The sequence below is a fragment of the Podarcis erhardii genome (genome assembly GCF_964252035.2).
Source record: "Podarcis erhardii genome assembly, chromosome: 3".
Taxonomy (NCBI): domain Eukaryota; kingdom Metazoa; phylum Chordata; class Lepidosauria; order Squamata; family Lacertidae; genus Podarcis; species Podarcis erhardii.
Window position 1 is genome coordinate 105,593,144 of NC_138507.1, and position 15,023 is coordinate 105,608,166.

Genomic DNA, 15,023 nt, shown 5'->3' on the forward strand with positions numbered 1-15,023 from the left:
TGAATACCGGCAACCTACAAGCCGCCTGAAATCAGGGTGGAAGCCTTGCCCTGCCCAATAACTACTGGCAGGTATGACAGACTCCCATTGCCCCATGGCCAAAAAGAGGGGGGTTTTTTTTGGGGGGGGACAAGAATCTGAGACTGTTAGCAAGAGGCAAAGAGAAGTTTCTACCCTCTGGCATCTAACAATAGAGGCACGCAACCTTACTTATGTAATCCTGGTGTAAAAGCACCACCCTCCTATGGGTTAAGTGCCCACAAGGTAACTACTCTCAAAATGCACTTAAGAGTCATGTTTCCAGCATTCCTTTCCCTCCTGTGGTTATGCAGAGACTAACAGGATGAATGAGAGGGCCAGAGGAAAAGCATGAGAATGGGCTGCAGGGAGGTAAGACTGCAAGAAGGCAAAACCTGGGAGGGGGGGGAGCAGCAGCAGTCTGGCAGAACTGTTCTCTTTTCTTTTCAAGATCCCAGTCTAGTCGGCAGCTTGCTGATCCTAAAACCCTAGAACCGTAAAGTGGGAAGGGACCCCGAGGGTCATCTAGTGCAGGGATGTCCAAAAGGTTGACCAGTCTCCTTTTCCTGGCCCCGTCCTCCATTCGTGCATGATCGCTAGAACGGAAGATGGAGTTTTCACTGTGAGGATGTTTTTTTCCTTAATGATCTTTTGGTGAGCGACTTTCCTCCTTTGATAAATTTTGACATTTTGCTTCCCATTTTTAGAACCCCCCCCAAAAAAACTGGACTTTCCTCCCTAAAAAAGCTCAGCAACTTTGACCCGAACCCCTCAAAAAAGGGGTAGATCACTGCCAGTTTTTTATTCAGTCTCTTGGGAGCTGGACATTCCTGATCTAGTACAATGCAGGAATCCTGCCCATAGCCGTCCCTGGGTGGGCTTGAACCGCCAACCTTCAGATTAACAGCCAGATGCACGGACTTCTTGTGCCACTAGCGGCAACAGCTATGAAATTAGAAAGGCATTCTATAGAGAATTCTGCTGAGTAGTCCACACATTGTGGTGTCCGGAAAGCATTCCCCGAAATGGCAAAAAGCAATTGGTTCAAGAGCCCACTGTGTATATTGCAGCAGCCATTCTGCTAACAGGAGCCCCCAATCTTTGAGAAGAGTCAATTCCAATGGGTAGCAGCTTGGGCCAGCAGAATCCTTGCAGGGTATGCATCTATCATATAGTGTCTTGCGCTGTCAAGCTTGCACAGGAATGCCAACTCTCCCCCTTCAGGCACGGCAAATCCTGCAAAATCACACCCCATGGTCATTGACTTTAATGGACGCTGAAAAACCAGCTGACAAAAATGCCCAATGAAAATATATTGTTAGCAACCAAGTGCCACACATTTCCCGAATAGACTCCATGTATACACATCCCGAGGCAGCCATGGCTGTGTTACCACACACCCCAGTTCTCATACCCATAACAGCACCAGTCAGCCTTTCAGATGGAGAGATTAAGTTCTGGTTCTTCTTTCCTGTCAAGGACAAACAAGTGGCTCAAGCCGTCCGGTTGTGCTTTCCCAAAATATTCAAAGCTTAGATTTTGATTAGCATTCCATGCAGGGGGAATTTTCATTTGTGGCTCAGCCACTAAAAACACTGCTTTATATACTTTTAATTACCAAATATGGTGCACTGATTATGCAACCTGAGGACATATAAAAAAATAAGAGCCTGCTGGGTCAGGCCAGTAGCCTATCTAGTCCAGATTCCCATTCTCATAATAGTAAAGGTAAAGGGACCCCTGACCATTAGGTCCAGTTGTGACCGACTCTGGGGTTGCGGCACTTATCTCGCTTTACTGGCCGGGGGAGCCGGCGTACAGCTTCCGGGTCATGTGGCCAGCATGACTAAGCCACTTCTGGCGAACCAGAGCAGCGCATGGAAACGCCGTTTACCTTCCCGCTGGAGCGGTACCTATTTATCTACTTGCACTTTGACGTGCTTTCGAACTGCTAGGTTGGCAGGAGCAGGGACAGAGCAACGGGACTCACCCCGTCGCGGGGATTCGAACCACCGACCTTCTGATCAGCAAGTCCTAGGCTCTGTGGTTTAACCCACAGCGCCACCCGCATCCCTTATTCTCATAATAGCCAGCCGGATAACTATCAGAACCTGAGGACAACAGCACACTCCCTCCCCACTTGTGATTCCCAGCCTTTGGCATTTACAGGTATACCGTGTCTGACAATGGAGGTAAGATGTATTAAATGCGGCTAGTAGCCACCAAAAACTTATCTGCCCTATCTTCTCCTAAAGCCATCTGAGTTGGTAGGCATATATATGGACTCTTGTTTTCCAGTGCAAAGGGAAAAAAAGGAAAACTAGGAGACCATTAGGAGAGTTCTCTGCACAAGCACAGGCCCAAAAGTAAGTAACTGAAGGGGGTTTTGTTTTAGTTTTTTAAGAACATCTGGTTTATTAAAAATGACCTTTCTGCTTTTGCCTCCATTTATTTAACTGGGGAGCTAACTTTCAAGGCCAATGGTACTTTGATCACTCGAGCAGGCAGAATGTGGAGCGAAGTGGGAGTGAAGGCAAAAGTGAAGGGGGTGCCTGGGATGCAGCAGAAACAGAAATAGCAGGCAGAAAAGGAAGGAAGGGAAGAGGAGATCAAAGCAAGGCTCAGGAAGTCCGTACAACAGGAACAAAACAGCAACGGGACCCGGAAATTGTTTTTTATACTTTTGAAGAGAAAGAAATAACCGTGGTGGTAATGTCCATTCTACAATATTGGTGCATAAAAAAGCATGCGTTCATTTTATGGAGATGTATTCCTCCTACCCCCCCCCTTTGCAATTTACAGAACGAGAGTGGCTTTAAAGTAAGGAATTATGCAGAATCCAACACTGGGGAGGAGCACTTCGTAATAGCTTTGATTCCCTGCTCCCAGGCTTCCATGTCCTTCCTGACCCAAGAAAGTAAGCTAAACGGAATGAGCACTACTTGGACGAGACCTGAGAAACGGGTATCATCTGCTTTGAATCAAAGTTGTCTCGCTGATGGCCCACTACCAATGTAGTCTAAACCAATACATCCATTCACATGTAACTCTAAGGGTAGTAAACATGGACCCCTCCAAATATCATGGACCACAACTCCCATTATATCTGACTAACCCATGAAGGATGATGAATGCTCTGCTTCCATGCTTGAAGGCAGTTTATGCTTCTGAATACCAGTTTCAGGAAACCACAGGAGGTTTGTGCTCAGGTCCTGCTTGGGCAGGCATGGCCAAACTTGGCGCTCCAGCTGTTTTGGGACTACAATTCCCATCATCCCTGACCACTGGTCCTATTAGCTAGGGATGATGGGAGGTGTAGTCCCAAAGCAGCTGGAGGGCTAAGTTTGGCCATGCCTGTGCTTGGGGGTTTCTCACAGGGTTGGCCACTGTGAGAACAGGATGCTGGACTAAGATTGGTTGTTCCTAGGTTCAATGGGCATGCTGGCTGGAACTGATGGGATTTGTAGTCCAAAACATCTGAAGGGCACCACAATGGCTGTTGGATCCCTGGAAATATTTCCCTTGCATGTTTCACTTTAAATACTTTGGGGTTTTGTTTTTGTTTTAAAAAAGCAGAGCAGGATGAGGACACTTTTGAGACATCCCACACCTCCTCCTCCATCATCAAGCCACACAAAGGACTGCAAGGAAGGGTTTGTCCTCAAGACAGTGTGAAAAGGGGGAGGATCAGATCTCTCATTCAGCTCAAAGTATGACCTTTATCACAGACATCTGCAGGGCTACTCCTAATATAGTTGCTTCTTTGAGAGGGCAGAGCATTCAAAACTCACACTTGCTGAATGCCTCACAGGTGGGCAAACAATAGTTTTATTTGCTTGTAATAAGATCCACACTCACAGAGTTACACTCAGCCATGCTCAGGGGCAATCAATACCCAAGAGCTGCACTAGCTCTTTGAACTTCATGAAGGCGACAAATTTTTAACATCTTGTACATTATTCTTGTATGGACTCCTTTTCATGGGCCATATCTGCTACCTATGGATTGTAAGCATCATGTACGTGGCATCTAGCACACTGTACACAGCAGATTTTAAAATAATTCACTTGCTGAAAAGGTCAGGATGTTGCCTGGGTATGAGCTTGCGTTTTTTTACCTGGACCACAGATCCCTTTTCTGTGAAAAGCACTGGAAGTGGAAGCTAAAATGTTTGGTCTGGCCTTAACGCATGAATCAGCAGTGAAGGCAGAAAACAAAGGGGACACCTTTTCCGTTCTTTACAGTAACACAGAAAGCAATGGGGGAAACTGGGACCTAAAAGAGGTGAAAAATCCACAAAGTTATGTATTGTAGCCCAAGGTTTGTTAATTACAACATAACGAAGTTCAAATGAAACGTGGGAATTTTTCCAGACTTCTTACCTAGGTGAACAAAGCAATGCTAGGCAAGGAATGCGGCATTCTACTACTGACTAGGCACACAAGCCAGACCTCAGCTCTGCATCCCCCTGCAGATGTTACCTCCGGTGTTAAGGGTAGCATAAGGGCTGCTTTTACAACTTAACAGCTACCTTACTTCAAAGGGTTCTTCCATTCCATCCAGCAAGCCCACATTGCTGCCCTGTAATTTCAACTAATCACACCAGCTTCATTTTCATGCATTTCCACCCTCCTTTCATGGGTTATTCTTGTACTTGTGCTTACTTGCCCTTGGCATCTATTTTGAGGAACGGCTTAATATTTAAGAACTTCAGAAATGTAATGCGTTCAGCCGCATGGTGCATTTTCAGCATCTACTAGAAATAATGTAAATATCAAGTCCTAAAGCGGCAACCCAGACGCAGTAGGCAGTTGTTAACATTTTCCCGTTTAAAGGTTTAGAAAGATGAAGCACACCCATCAGGGAAGTTAGGGAGTGCTGCAGGCGTCCTGTATTTTACAAGAAATAACTGGGCTTTTGTGATCCGTTTCAGATGTGTTGTACTTGCATTCAACTAAATCAGGGTTTCCCAAACTTGGTTTCTCCAGTTGTCTTTGGACTACAACTCTCATCATCCCTAGTTAGCAGGACCAGTGGTCAGGGATGATGGGAATTGTAGTCCAACAACAGCTGGAGACCCATGTTTGAGAAACCCTGAACTAGATGCTCTCCTCTGCTATATATGGAGAAAATAGATAGATACTTTTCTAGCCTATCAGGCCCTTGCACTGGATTCAGGTGAACATCAGGCATTCATGTGATTGCACTCAGAAGGGGGTCACATTTGTTTTCAAGGAAGTCATTGTGCTATCAGGACACCTCTGCTGGATACAACCCTTAGGGATTACAAGAGCCCTCTGCCATCAAAAACATAAGAATCCCAAAAAGGGTGATGAATGAGACTATGTACAGGAAATCAAAGTTCTCAACATTTCTGCCTGCAGGTTCTTCCCACCCAATATTCCAACTGCAACTTCAGTGCTCCAGAAAATCTTCAATGTGAGATTCCGCAGGGCTGAATCCTACCCCCTACGTTGTTTAACATCTACATGAAACCGCTGGGCTATCGGGAGGTTTGGAGTACGTTGTCAAGAGTATGCTGATGGCACTCAGCTCTATTTCTCCTTTACATCTGCAGGTGAGGCAGTCGAAGTGCTGGACCAGTGTCTTGCCTCAGTTAACGGAATGGATGAGAGCCAACAAACTGAAGCTCAATCCAGATACGACTGAGGCACTGTTAGTGGGTGGTTCCCTAGACTGGATGGGTGGGAGATTGCCTGCTCTTGATGGGGTTACACTTCCTCTGAAGGAGCAGAGGTTCATAGCTTGGGGGTACTCCTGGATCCTTTGCTGTCACGCGAGGCTCAGGTGACCTCAGTGGCCCAGAGTGGCTTCCATCAGCTTTGGCTGGTGGCCCAGCTATGCCCCTATATCTGGACAGGGACAGCCTAACTACTGTTGTCTATGCTCTGTTAACCTCAAGGTTAGATTACTGCAATGTGTTATACATAGGGCTGCCTCTGAAGACAGTTCAGAAACTTCAGCTAGTGCAGAATTCAGCAGCCAGGTTGCTCACCTCCGGCAAGGCAGTCTGAGCATATTACACCAATCCTGGTCCAGCTGCACTGGCTACCAATTAGTTTCCAGGTCCAATTCAAAGTGCTGGTTTTGACCTATAAATCCTTAAACAGCTCATGACCGCAATACCTCAAGGACTGCCTCTTTCCATATGAACATACATGGACCCTGAGATCATCTCCGGAGGTGCAGTGGCTCCCCATCTGTGGAATCTTTCCCCAGGGAAATTCGTCTGTACCTTCATTATACACCTTTGGGTGCAAGGCAAAATTTTTCCTTTTTAACCAGGCCTTTTTTAGGGACGCGGGTGGCACTGTGGGTAAAACCTCAGCGCCTAGGACTTGCCGATCGCATGGTCGGTGGTTTGAATCCCCGCGGCGGGGTGTGCTCCCGTCGCTCGGTCCCAGCGCCTGCCAACCTAGCAGTTCGAAAGCACCCCTGGGTGCAAGTAGATAAATAGGGACCGCTTACCAGCGGGAAGGTAAACGGCGTTTCCGTGTGCTGCGCTGGCTTGCCAGATGCAGCTTTGTCACGCTGGCCACGTGACCCGGAAGCGTCTGCGGACAGCACTGGCTCCCGGCCTCTAGAGTGAGATGAGTGCACAACCCTAGAGTCTGGCAAGACTGGCCCGTACGGGCAGGGGTACCTTTACCTTTACTTGGTTGATTTGATTGACATCCTGTGCCCTTTTAAAATGTGGGGGTTTGGGGGGGGTGGACATTGGGTGGTTGTTTTTATTTTGATTATGTATTTCGTGTTTTTATATTTTGATTTTATTTTGTGAACCGCCCTGAGACCTCCAGGCATAAGGCGGTATATGAAGTCAATAAATAATAGATAATAATCTAAGTAAGAGGGCAATTCTTCCTCAATTCCAAAATAGCCTACAGTTGACCTTGCAGTAGAGCAGTTTTTGGGGATGCACAGAGGGGCAAGCAGATTTCCACTGTGCCAGAAGGCAGACATAAATAGATGCCACTCTGTGTATATATAGATATATTGAGATTAATTTTAAATTCAGAATGAGATTTCCCACCATTTTAGGTACAATATCCTGAAAATTGAATATTGCACATGCACAAGTTATGGAACTTCTAGCACAACAGCCTGCATGGTATTTTGCATCATAAGAGTACTCTGGGAACCATCTATGAAAAGCATTAATTGAACAACACTGGTAAGAAAAGCTGAAAAATACTTTCCACTGTGAAAATTCTACATTTTTTACCACCTCAAATGTACCAACTTTATGCAACTCTCTCTTGTGTGGCAGCACAACATATGAGCAAGCATTTCTATTGTTCTTTGGAAGGAAAACGTGACTGGTAAAAACAGTAATTGGTTATCTCGTCTTATTTTGCACGCACTATACCAACTAATTCATCATCACGTGAAGCAGAAAGGTAGGGCTCCATTAGATTATCCTCTCCAAGATCTAAATTGCTGCAAGAACTTTCTCTGACTTGTAATATCAAAGAACTGCAACGGGACGTTGTCTCTGCAGTTGCACAACATGCCAAATATTGATTCAACATACCTTTCTGCTTGTGCAAGTTATATACGGGTTCAATCCCTAACATAGAGAGACTTCACCCATAATCAGGTTCATGACCTGATGTCAACACTAGGAATCAGTCATTGCATTTATCAGCCAAGTATGTGGAAGACAGCAAATTGTTCTGAAGAGTTTGTGGACGACTGAATTAAAGTAATCAATTCTCTGCTGTAACGAGGTTCAACAACTAGGTCTGCAAAGCAGTTACTGGAACTTTAATATTCAAGGTTATTTGTTCTTGAAAACATAGTAACATGAAAACTTCTGCATTGTCTCCATTAGTCTGAGAACCAGACAGTCGATAAATTCAGGGTGCATTCCCCAAATCTGCAGTGCCACCCAAATCCAACAGATTCATTCTGATGTTTGAGCCCTACAGCTTTTGTCCTGGCGATTAGGCTGAAGCTTATCAGAATGGCCCCAGTAGTTTCAAACTCTCGTTAATGGAGGCGGCTGCAAACCAGAGTTCTGCAAAGCTCCGGGATCCTGCGGACATCTTACCGAGGTTTAAAGCACTCCAACAAAGGGCACAACCTCCTGCAATTCTCCCTCGTTGTGACCAACCTGTGAAGAAACTAAACCAACTACCTTCCTACAAAAGCCCTTCCTTGCGCGGAAGAAGCAAGCGGCCAAACAACCTAGGTCGCAGACGGGACAGGAATGTAATTTTAAGCTCCTCTGAAGACGCCAACTAGCGCCTGCTTCCCAAAAAGAAGAACCATTGGGGAGGAAATAAAAAGTATTGGCGTGTCTTCCCCTCGTTCCTCCAGCCAGCCAAAGCTCTCCCAACCCCTCTCTCCCCGCTCCTTGGAGCAGTTTTCAAACCAGCACGTTAGAGGCAGCCAGGAGGAGGGAGGAGGAGGAGGAGGAGGAGGAGAGACGTTGCCTGGCTCCCTGCTCGGGCAAGATCCCGCTGTTCAGTCTGAATGGCACCGAGCAATTGCTGGGCTCGCGTCTAATGAGGGAGGGAAGGAGGGAGAAGGGGAAGGAGGGGGAAACGCGCCCTGTTGCGGCGGGTGCAAAACCAAGGAGACGGGCCGAGGGATGGGAAGCGCTTTGGCGACCCAGAGGGGCTTTGAATGGCTGAAGAGGGAGAGAGAAAGCGCGCGGCCGCTTCGTAGCTCCCCTTCCGACGCCTCACGGGCGGACACAAAGAAGCCCGCTCGCCCTCCCTCCCTTCCACACACACCCGCCAGCGGCACGGCTCGCACTTTCTGGCCCGCGTTCTTCGGGGAAGACGCGCAGCTCGCCTCTCCACACAAACACACGCGCACACCAGTGTCCAAGGCAATGCGTAAAAGCGCGCTGCTCGCGCAAAATGGGAAGGAAGGAAGGAAGGAAGGAGCCCCGCGCGGGGTAGCCAGGCGATGCATCCTCCCGGCCTCCGAGGCGGGCGGAGAAGGGCTCTCTCTCTCTCTCTCTCCCCACACCCTACCCAACCCACTCACCGAGAAGCAGGAGGAGCCGGAGCCCCCGCGCCATCTCCGCAGCCATCTCGCGCTCGCCTCGGCGTCCCCCTTCTGCTGCGCCCCGCTGGCCACCTCCGGCCCTCGCTCGCTCGCTCTCACTCCATGCCGCTCGCAGAAAAAAGAGCAGCTCAGGCTGCGGCGGGACTCTCTTCGCCCAGGCCGGCCCAGCCGCCCAACCCAGCCCCGCTCCGCCCCTCGCACACCCGGGACAAGGAGGAGCTTCCGGCCCTGCAAGGCAGGCCGGAACCCACCCACCCTCCCACCCCACGTTACCTGCCCGGCTGCCCAGCGACCCCTGCCGGGCTTGGAGGCGCTTTTCTCGGGCGGGGAGGCCCGAGGCGCGCGCTCACCTCTCGGCGCTCCGAAGGTGTCCCAGGTTCTCTCGCGCCGACTTTGAGAAGCAGCTCCCTGCCCCGTGTTCGTCTTTCCCTATTCCAGATACCTGGAAGCCACAAAGAGGAGGTGTTCGTGGGTGCCTTGGTGCCTTAGCCAACACAGAACTGGTTTTTGGACACCAACGTGATAAAAACTAGAAAAGCAGGGTTTGCTGATGCCTCCCAAAAGCTTTCCTGTGACTGATCTGCAATTATTATTAAATTTGTAGACCGCCCTTCACATATAAAAGCTTCCGGGGACAATTCTGTCTCCTCTTTTCCAAGCTAAAAATACCCAGCTCCTTCAAACGTTCCTCATAAGGCTTGCTTGAGCAGATTCCAACTAAAGTGTTTAATCAATGCAAGGATTTCTGCTTCCGCAACAGAACTTCTCCCCACCCCACCATGAACAGCCAGCACCCTACCCAAATTGTGCTAGAGAGGGTTCGGTGAATCCCCAGAATTGTAGCATTGGAAGGGACCCCAAGGGTCATCTAGTCCAACCCCTTGCAATGCAGGAATCTCAATGTGGCTGATTCTCAGTGGCTAGATTCTGCCTCTGCTGCTGAAGGCAGTTTGGCTCTGCATAGCAGTTGCTGGGAATCACAAGTGGTGAGAGGGCTGCTCTTCTGCTCAGGTCCTGGTTTTGGGCTTCCCAAAGGCATCTTGCTTGAGAACAAGATGCTGAAATAGGTGTGCCAATGGCCCAAAGCAGCAGGCTCATCTCATGCTTTTAGGTTCTTATAAACTCATCCCAACTTTTCACCCCCAAGAGATGAGCAACACAATTCTTGCAAGGAATAATTCTTCCAAGGAAACAGATCAAGGAACCTCCAGTGTACTGCATATTTGAAGACCTTGAAAAGCGCAGAGTCTGGCTACAGTCTGTAACCAGGGATGAATGAAAGTAGCTTCTTTGGAGGAGGAAACCACAAGCCCTTGGGGAAGTAATAAATAAGTTAGTTCCTCTCAGTCTTCCTGACAAGTTGCTTACCAGATGTCTTGACTCAAACCATGACAATAGTCTCTCTGGTCAATGAGCTTTTATTTTAGGCAATCAAGGGTTCCCAAGTAAGTAAAACTGGGAAGTTTGAAATTGGTTAAGTTGGTTGTCTGCTGCTGGACAAACTTCTCAACCACTTGGAAAGTTTTCATGTATGCTCTTGCCACAGACGGCTTGCTAATCTCTCAGGTTTCACAGCAATTTTTTTGGTCTATGTATATATTTCCCCCCTGCTTATTACCTGCGAGTGTCTATAAATGGTTTCTACATCCTACCCTAACACTTAAATTATTGTCGCATTCATATCACACCTGTATGGGTGGATTTTAGCCTGCGAGGAACATGACATTGCAGTCTCCTGGCCTGAGGATACTTTACAGGGGTCTGCTAAAACCATTAAAGAAACTAGTCTCCAGGCTCTGAGAAGTTTTTCTCTCTCTGATCACTGGCAGAGAAGATCAAAGGGCTCTGAGTCCTATTCCATTTCTTTATTGTCTCAAGCTGGGAACAGCAGGGGGGGTGACAACCCTATTTCCTTTCCAGGCTAGCAACTAGGGATGAGGCTATAAAGATTATAACCTTTGTTCGTGTTCTCACAAGATGCTTACTGTGTGGTAAATGGCCTTTGTTACCTCAGGGAGTTTTGCATGCTGTTCAATTGAAGGATAAAGAGCCATTTACTCCCAAGAATTTGCAAACTGTGGCATTTCTTCTCTTTCTCTTATAAAGTGCATATGAAAATACTTTGGAGTTTAAGGAATGTTATCCTCACTGAAGGCTACCCATAATACCAGGATAAAGCTGTTCATTTGAACACTCCCACCTGGTAGCTATCACTGCTATTCACTTCTGAATTTTAAGGAGAAAATATGTGGGCTAATACTTTGATTGAATTATAAGCCTCTATGTAGAATGTGTTTGTGTGTGCATGATTAATTTTACCCCCAAATAAACTAGCAGGTAGTTATGTTTACCCTTTCTTACCCAAGCTGAAGGGAAATGTATAAAATATCTTAAATGATAGTTTTGAACACACATCCTGTACACACACACATCACAATTAGGTTGCTTGTAAAAAAGTACAAAAGCAGCCAGACTTCTTTTAGCACAGGTGAGTTCTGCACTCCCTAGGTGTCATCAGATTCTTTGGACCAATGGGCACATTTTGAATTGTGAGGCTTGTGGGCGCCAGTCACAAAATGGCTGCCATGGCTCATATCATAATATAAACTAGCTGCTGGGAGAGGGCGTGGCATAACACACAATTAGACCATATAGTCATTGAGCCCGGAGCTGGAGAAGACAAGCTTGCCCCATTTGCATGTGACAGTCCTTTGGATAGTTGAATATGGCTACAACTCCTGTCACCACTAGTCATGTTGGACTCCAACAGCCATCTGCAGGGTCCAGGGTTTGCTACCCTGCCCTAGACAAAGAACACAAAGAAGCTTGTTTGCAAATGTGGTGGCTTTGGCAAATAATTCACTTTGAAAGTCTGTGTCTAGCCTTCATATTCTTACATGTTGTTGTTGTTTTTCAGGCAGAAACACAGTAGGTGCCTCTTCCTTCTGTTATGATGTTATCTCATACTGAAGGGTGGGGGGCATTCCCAAGGTGGAATTAGGGTCAATACCTCACAACTTGAATTCCTGACTCCTTTGTCCTTCCAGGACCAGAACACAGCAATTTAGAATCTCACACTAATACGTTGCCAACCCAGGAAATTCCTGTTAAGCCCCTTCACGTCATAAAGAATGCTGACTTTAAAAGGTATCCCTAATACAAACCAATAAACCTTAAAAGATGACTACTTTATGGACTGAGATAGCAGGGTTGCTGGGTTTGGTTTTTTCCTTGGGCGTTTTTCTAGCTGCACATAAGAGAGCATTTTCATTAGAAGAAGACAGAAGGTTGTGAGGTTCCCTTGGCAGTAGGGGGAACACAGAAATCATTACATGTTATCATTATTTCCACAGAACAAAGGGGCATTTTTTATGTCAGAAATATTAATTTAACAATGGAAGGGGTGCCCAAACCAAGCGGGGAAATTCAATTGAACGAGGGTAGGGGAATAATGGATCTCTCTTGGATATGTATTAATGTACTAAGGTGGTTAGGAGGGGAGAAGTATTTTAATGGCTATGCATATCTCCACCACTTGCTCTCCTAGCTTTGTTAATATGGATTGTAAGGGAAAGGGAACCAAATTGAGCATAATGCACTACAGTGGGATTCTATGAAGCCCCATTGAATTCAGCAGGGGGTACTACCAACTAGGTAAGACAGCAGACAAGAGGAGGAGGAATGTTTGTGGCCTGGAGTTGGAGAGTTAGAAGTTCATATATTAATTCAATATACAGTGGTGCCTCGCAAGACGAAATTAATCCGTTCCGTGAGGCTCTTCGTATAGCGGTTTTTTCGTCTTGCAAAGCAAGCCCATTGACAGCTCAGCGGATTAGCGCTATTAGCGGTTTAGCGGCTTTTAGCGGATCAGCTGATAAGCGGCTTAGGGCTTAGGAAAAGGGGGGGGGAGGGGGAAACCCCGCAGGAACTCGCAAGACATTTTCGTCTTGCGAAGCAAGCCCATAGGGAAATTTGTTTTGCGAAGCGCCTCCAAAACGGAAAACCCTTTCGTCTAGCGGGTTTTCCGTCTTGCGAGGCGTTCGTCTTGCGAGGCACCAATGTAATCAGTGATATATTTGGACTACTGCAGACTTTTAATTTACCTAAGTCAGGTTTGCACCAGCACTGCAGGATAGCTTTATTTTAAATGGTTTGATCCTGCACTGCCACTTGCTAGATAACCATTTGGGAAGAAGTGATGCTGTCATTCATTTCATTTTCTAGGCTACTAAAGTCCTGGTTTATTCCACTGAATTGTATGGGATATAACTGTGGCCTCACCTATAGCCTCAGCTACAAACCAACACGAGACCAAAACAAGGCTCTACATCTTTTTGGCCTAATTTTTCTAGGATAGGTGCAGCATTTCAATTCTTCTGGCGCTTCTCCCAGCCTGCAGGATTTCACAGTAAGGACTGCTAAAAACCTCAAAGTTCCAGGTCCCTTTCAGGTAACTAGGATGCAGGCAGGACTCTTTGTATTCTACAAATCTACGCAAAATATAGAATTTGGCACTCAATACAAAATTCAGCACCCCAAGAAGCTTAGTTTTTGCTTTGTATTGGGTTGAGCAAGTTTCTAGTCTTGGCTGCAAAAATACGACATGGGAAGGTACAATGCAGTGCCTCACAAGTCAGAGGGGGAATTCAGCTTAGCTCTCAAGAGAATTTTCATTACCTTGAAACTTCCCAGAACCAGCAAATTATGCAAAATAGATGCACATTTGCTTTATCTGCATAACAGATTACAGAATTCACCTTTTCTTGACACAGAACTTTGATGTTTTGTGTTTGCTTTAAAAAAAACAAGCCCTATGGCTACACCATCCAGGCCCATTGATTTTAAAATGTGGAATTAATCCATACAATTTTTATTCAATTCTTAAAACCTGATTGTCTTATTGCTTCTGTCAGGTGCCTGGACTACTGATCTCCTGTTAAGTTTTATCTTCATATATCAAGATGACAAATACATTTAATGCCTCTGCCTTTGCTGCATCATGTGTTCCTAGGCTTATAACAATTCAGTATGTGTCTCACAATGTCTTTGGTAGCTGTCGTTTCTAATGTGTTTAAAATACCTTGCCTTTTACTATTTGTGCGTGTCTTTGTGTTCCTGTTAGATCTTTGATTCATCATCATTTCAACAAAAGCCTACTGTTAGACAAGAGCAGCCTCTGGAGGAAATATTATGTTAAAAAAACTGACTTACCACTGCAAAAAAGTAGCTTAATCTTCATGTTTTCAAACTTCTAAAATAATTATTTAAAAGGTGAGATCATTGTCAGTGTTAAGAAGAAGCAATCAAACACCAACCTACAAAATCTGCTTCTTCCACACCCAGGCAACAACACGATACTTCACAAATTACTCCTGAGTATTACCACTGCTGCACAGTATTGAAGTTAGCTCTGCTGAGGTGATGAAATAATGAACCTGGATAGCCATTCACTCTTTTTTCTTCTTCTTCCACTCAATCCAATTAACTTAAAAGGTTATGCTTCCAATGTCAAGGTTATGGCTTCCCAAATAATAAGGCAATGCACACCCTTCACTGCTGAAAAAAGAAAAAATGCATTTACAGACGCGCAGCTGAGTGGGAATTTATATTGGTGAGTGGCTATTATATACTGGCCGCAGAACATAACTAACAGAAGCATGTCATCTTATCCAATTTTCCTTGAAGAGGAAAAGACTTTCAATTTCTCATGGTCAGATCTGATGTCTAATGCAGATGTATTCCCCATTCTGAGTTGTGGAGAGGCACGGTGGTTATTTAGTGCCTTCCCTGATCACAGCAATTTAAGAAGACAGCATGGTGATAGCCTGCTCCTTTGTATCGAAATGACCCACCTGATTCTGAGCAAGCAGCTGTCTTGCATGTCACTTGGATACTCTCTGGGTGTCGGGGTTTTGTGTTGTTTCTGGATCTTCCATCTGAGTTACTGGAGTCAAATGTCACAA

At 46.1% G+C, this 15,023-nt stretch overlaps 1 protein-coding gene across 1 annotated transcript in view; it reads right to left on the reverse strand.

The window, feature by feature from the left end:
- Nucleotides 1–9,240, reverse strand: part of PTK7 (protein tyrosine kinase 7 (inactive)) — a 110,579-nt gene extending 101,339 nt beyond the window's left edge. The window contains exon 1 of the mRNA XM_081854565.1: nt 9,040–9,240. Coding sequence (XP_081710691.1) covers nt 9,040–9,085 — 46 coding nt within the window. The 5' untranslated portion in view covers nt 9,086–9,240. The remainder of the gene's footprint in view (nt 1–9,039) is intronic.
- Nucleotides 9,241–15,023: the final 5,783 nt, after the last annotated feature.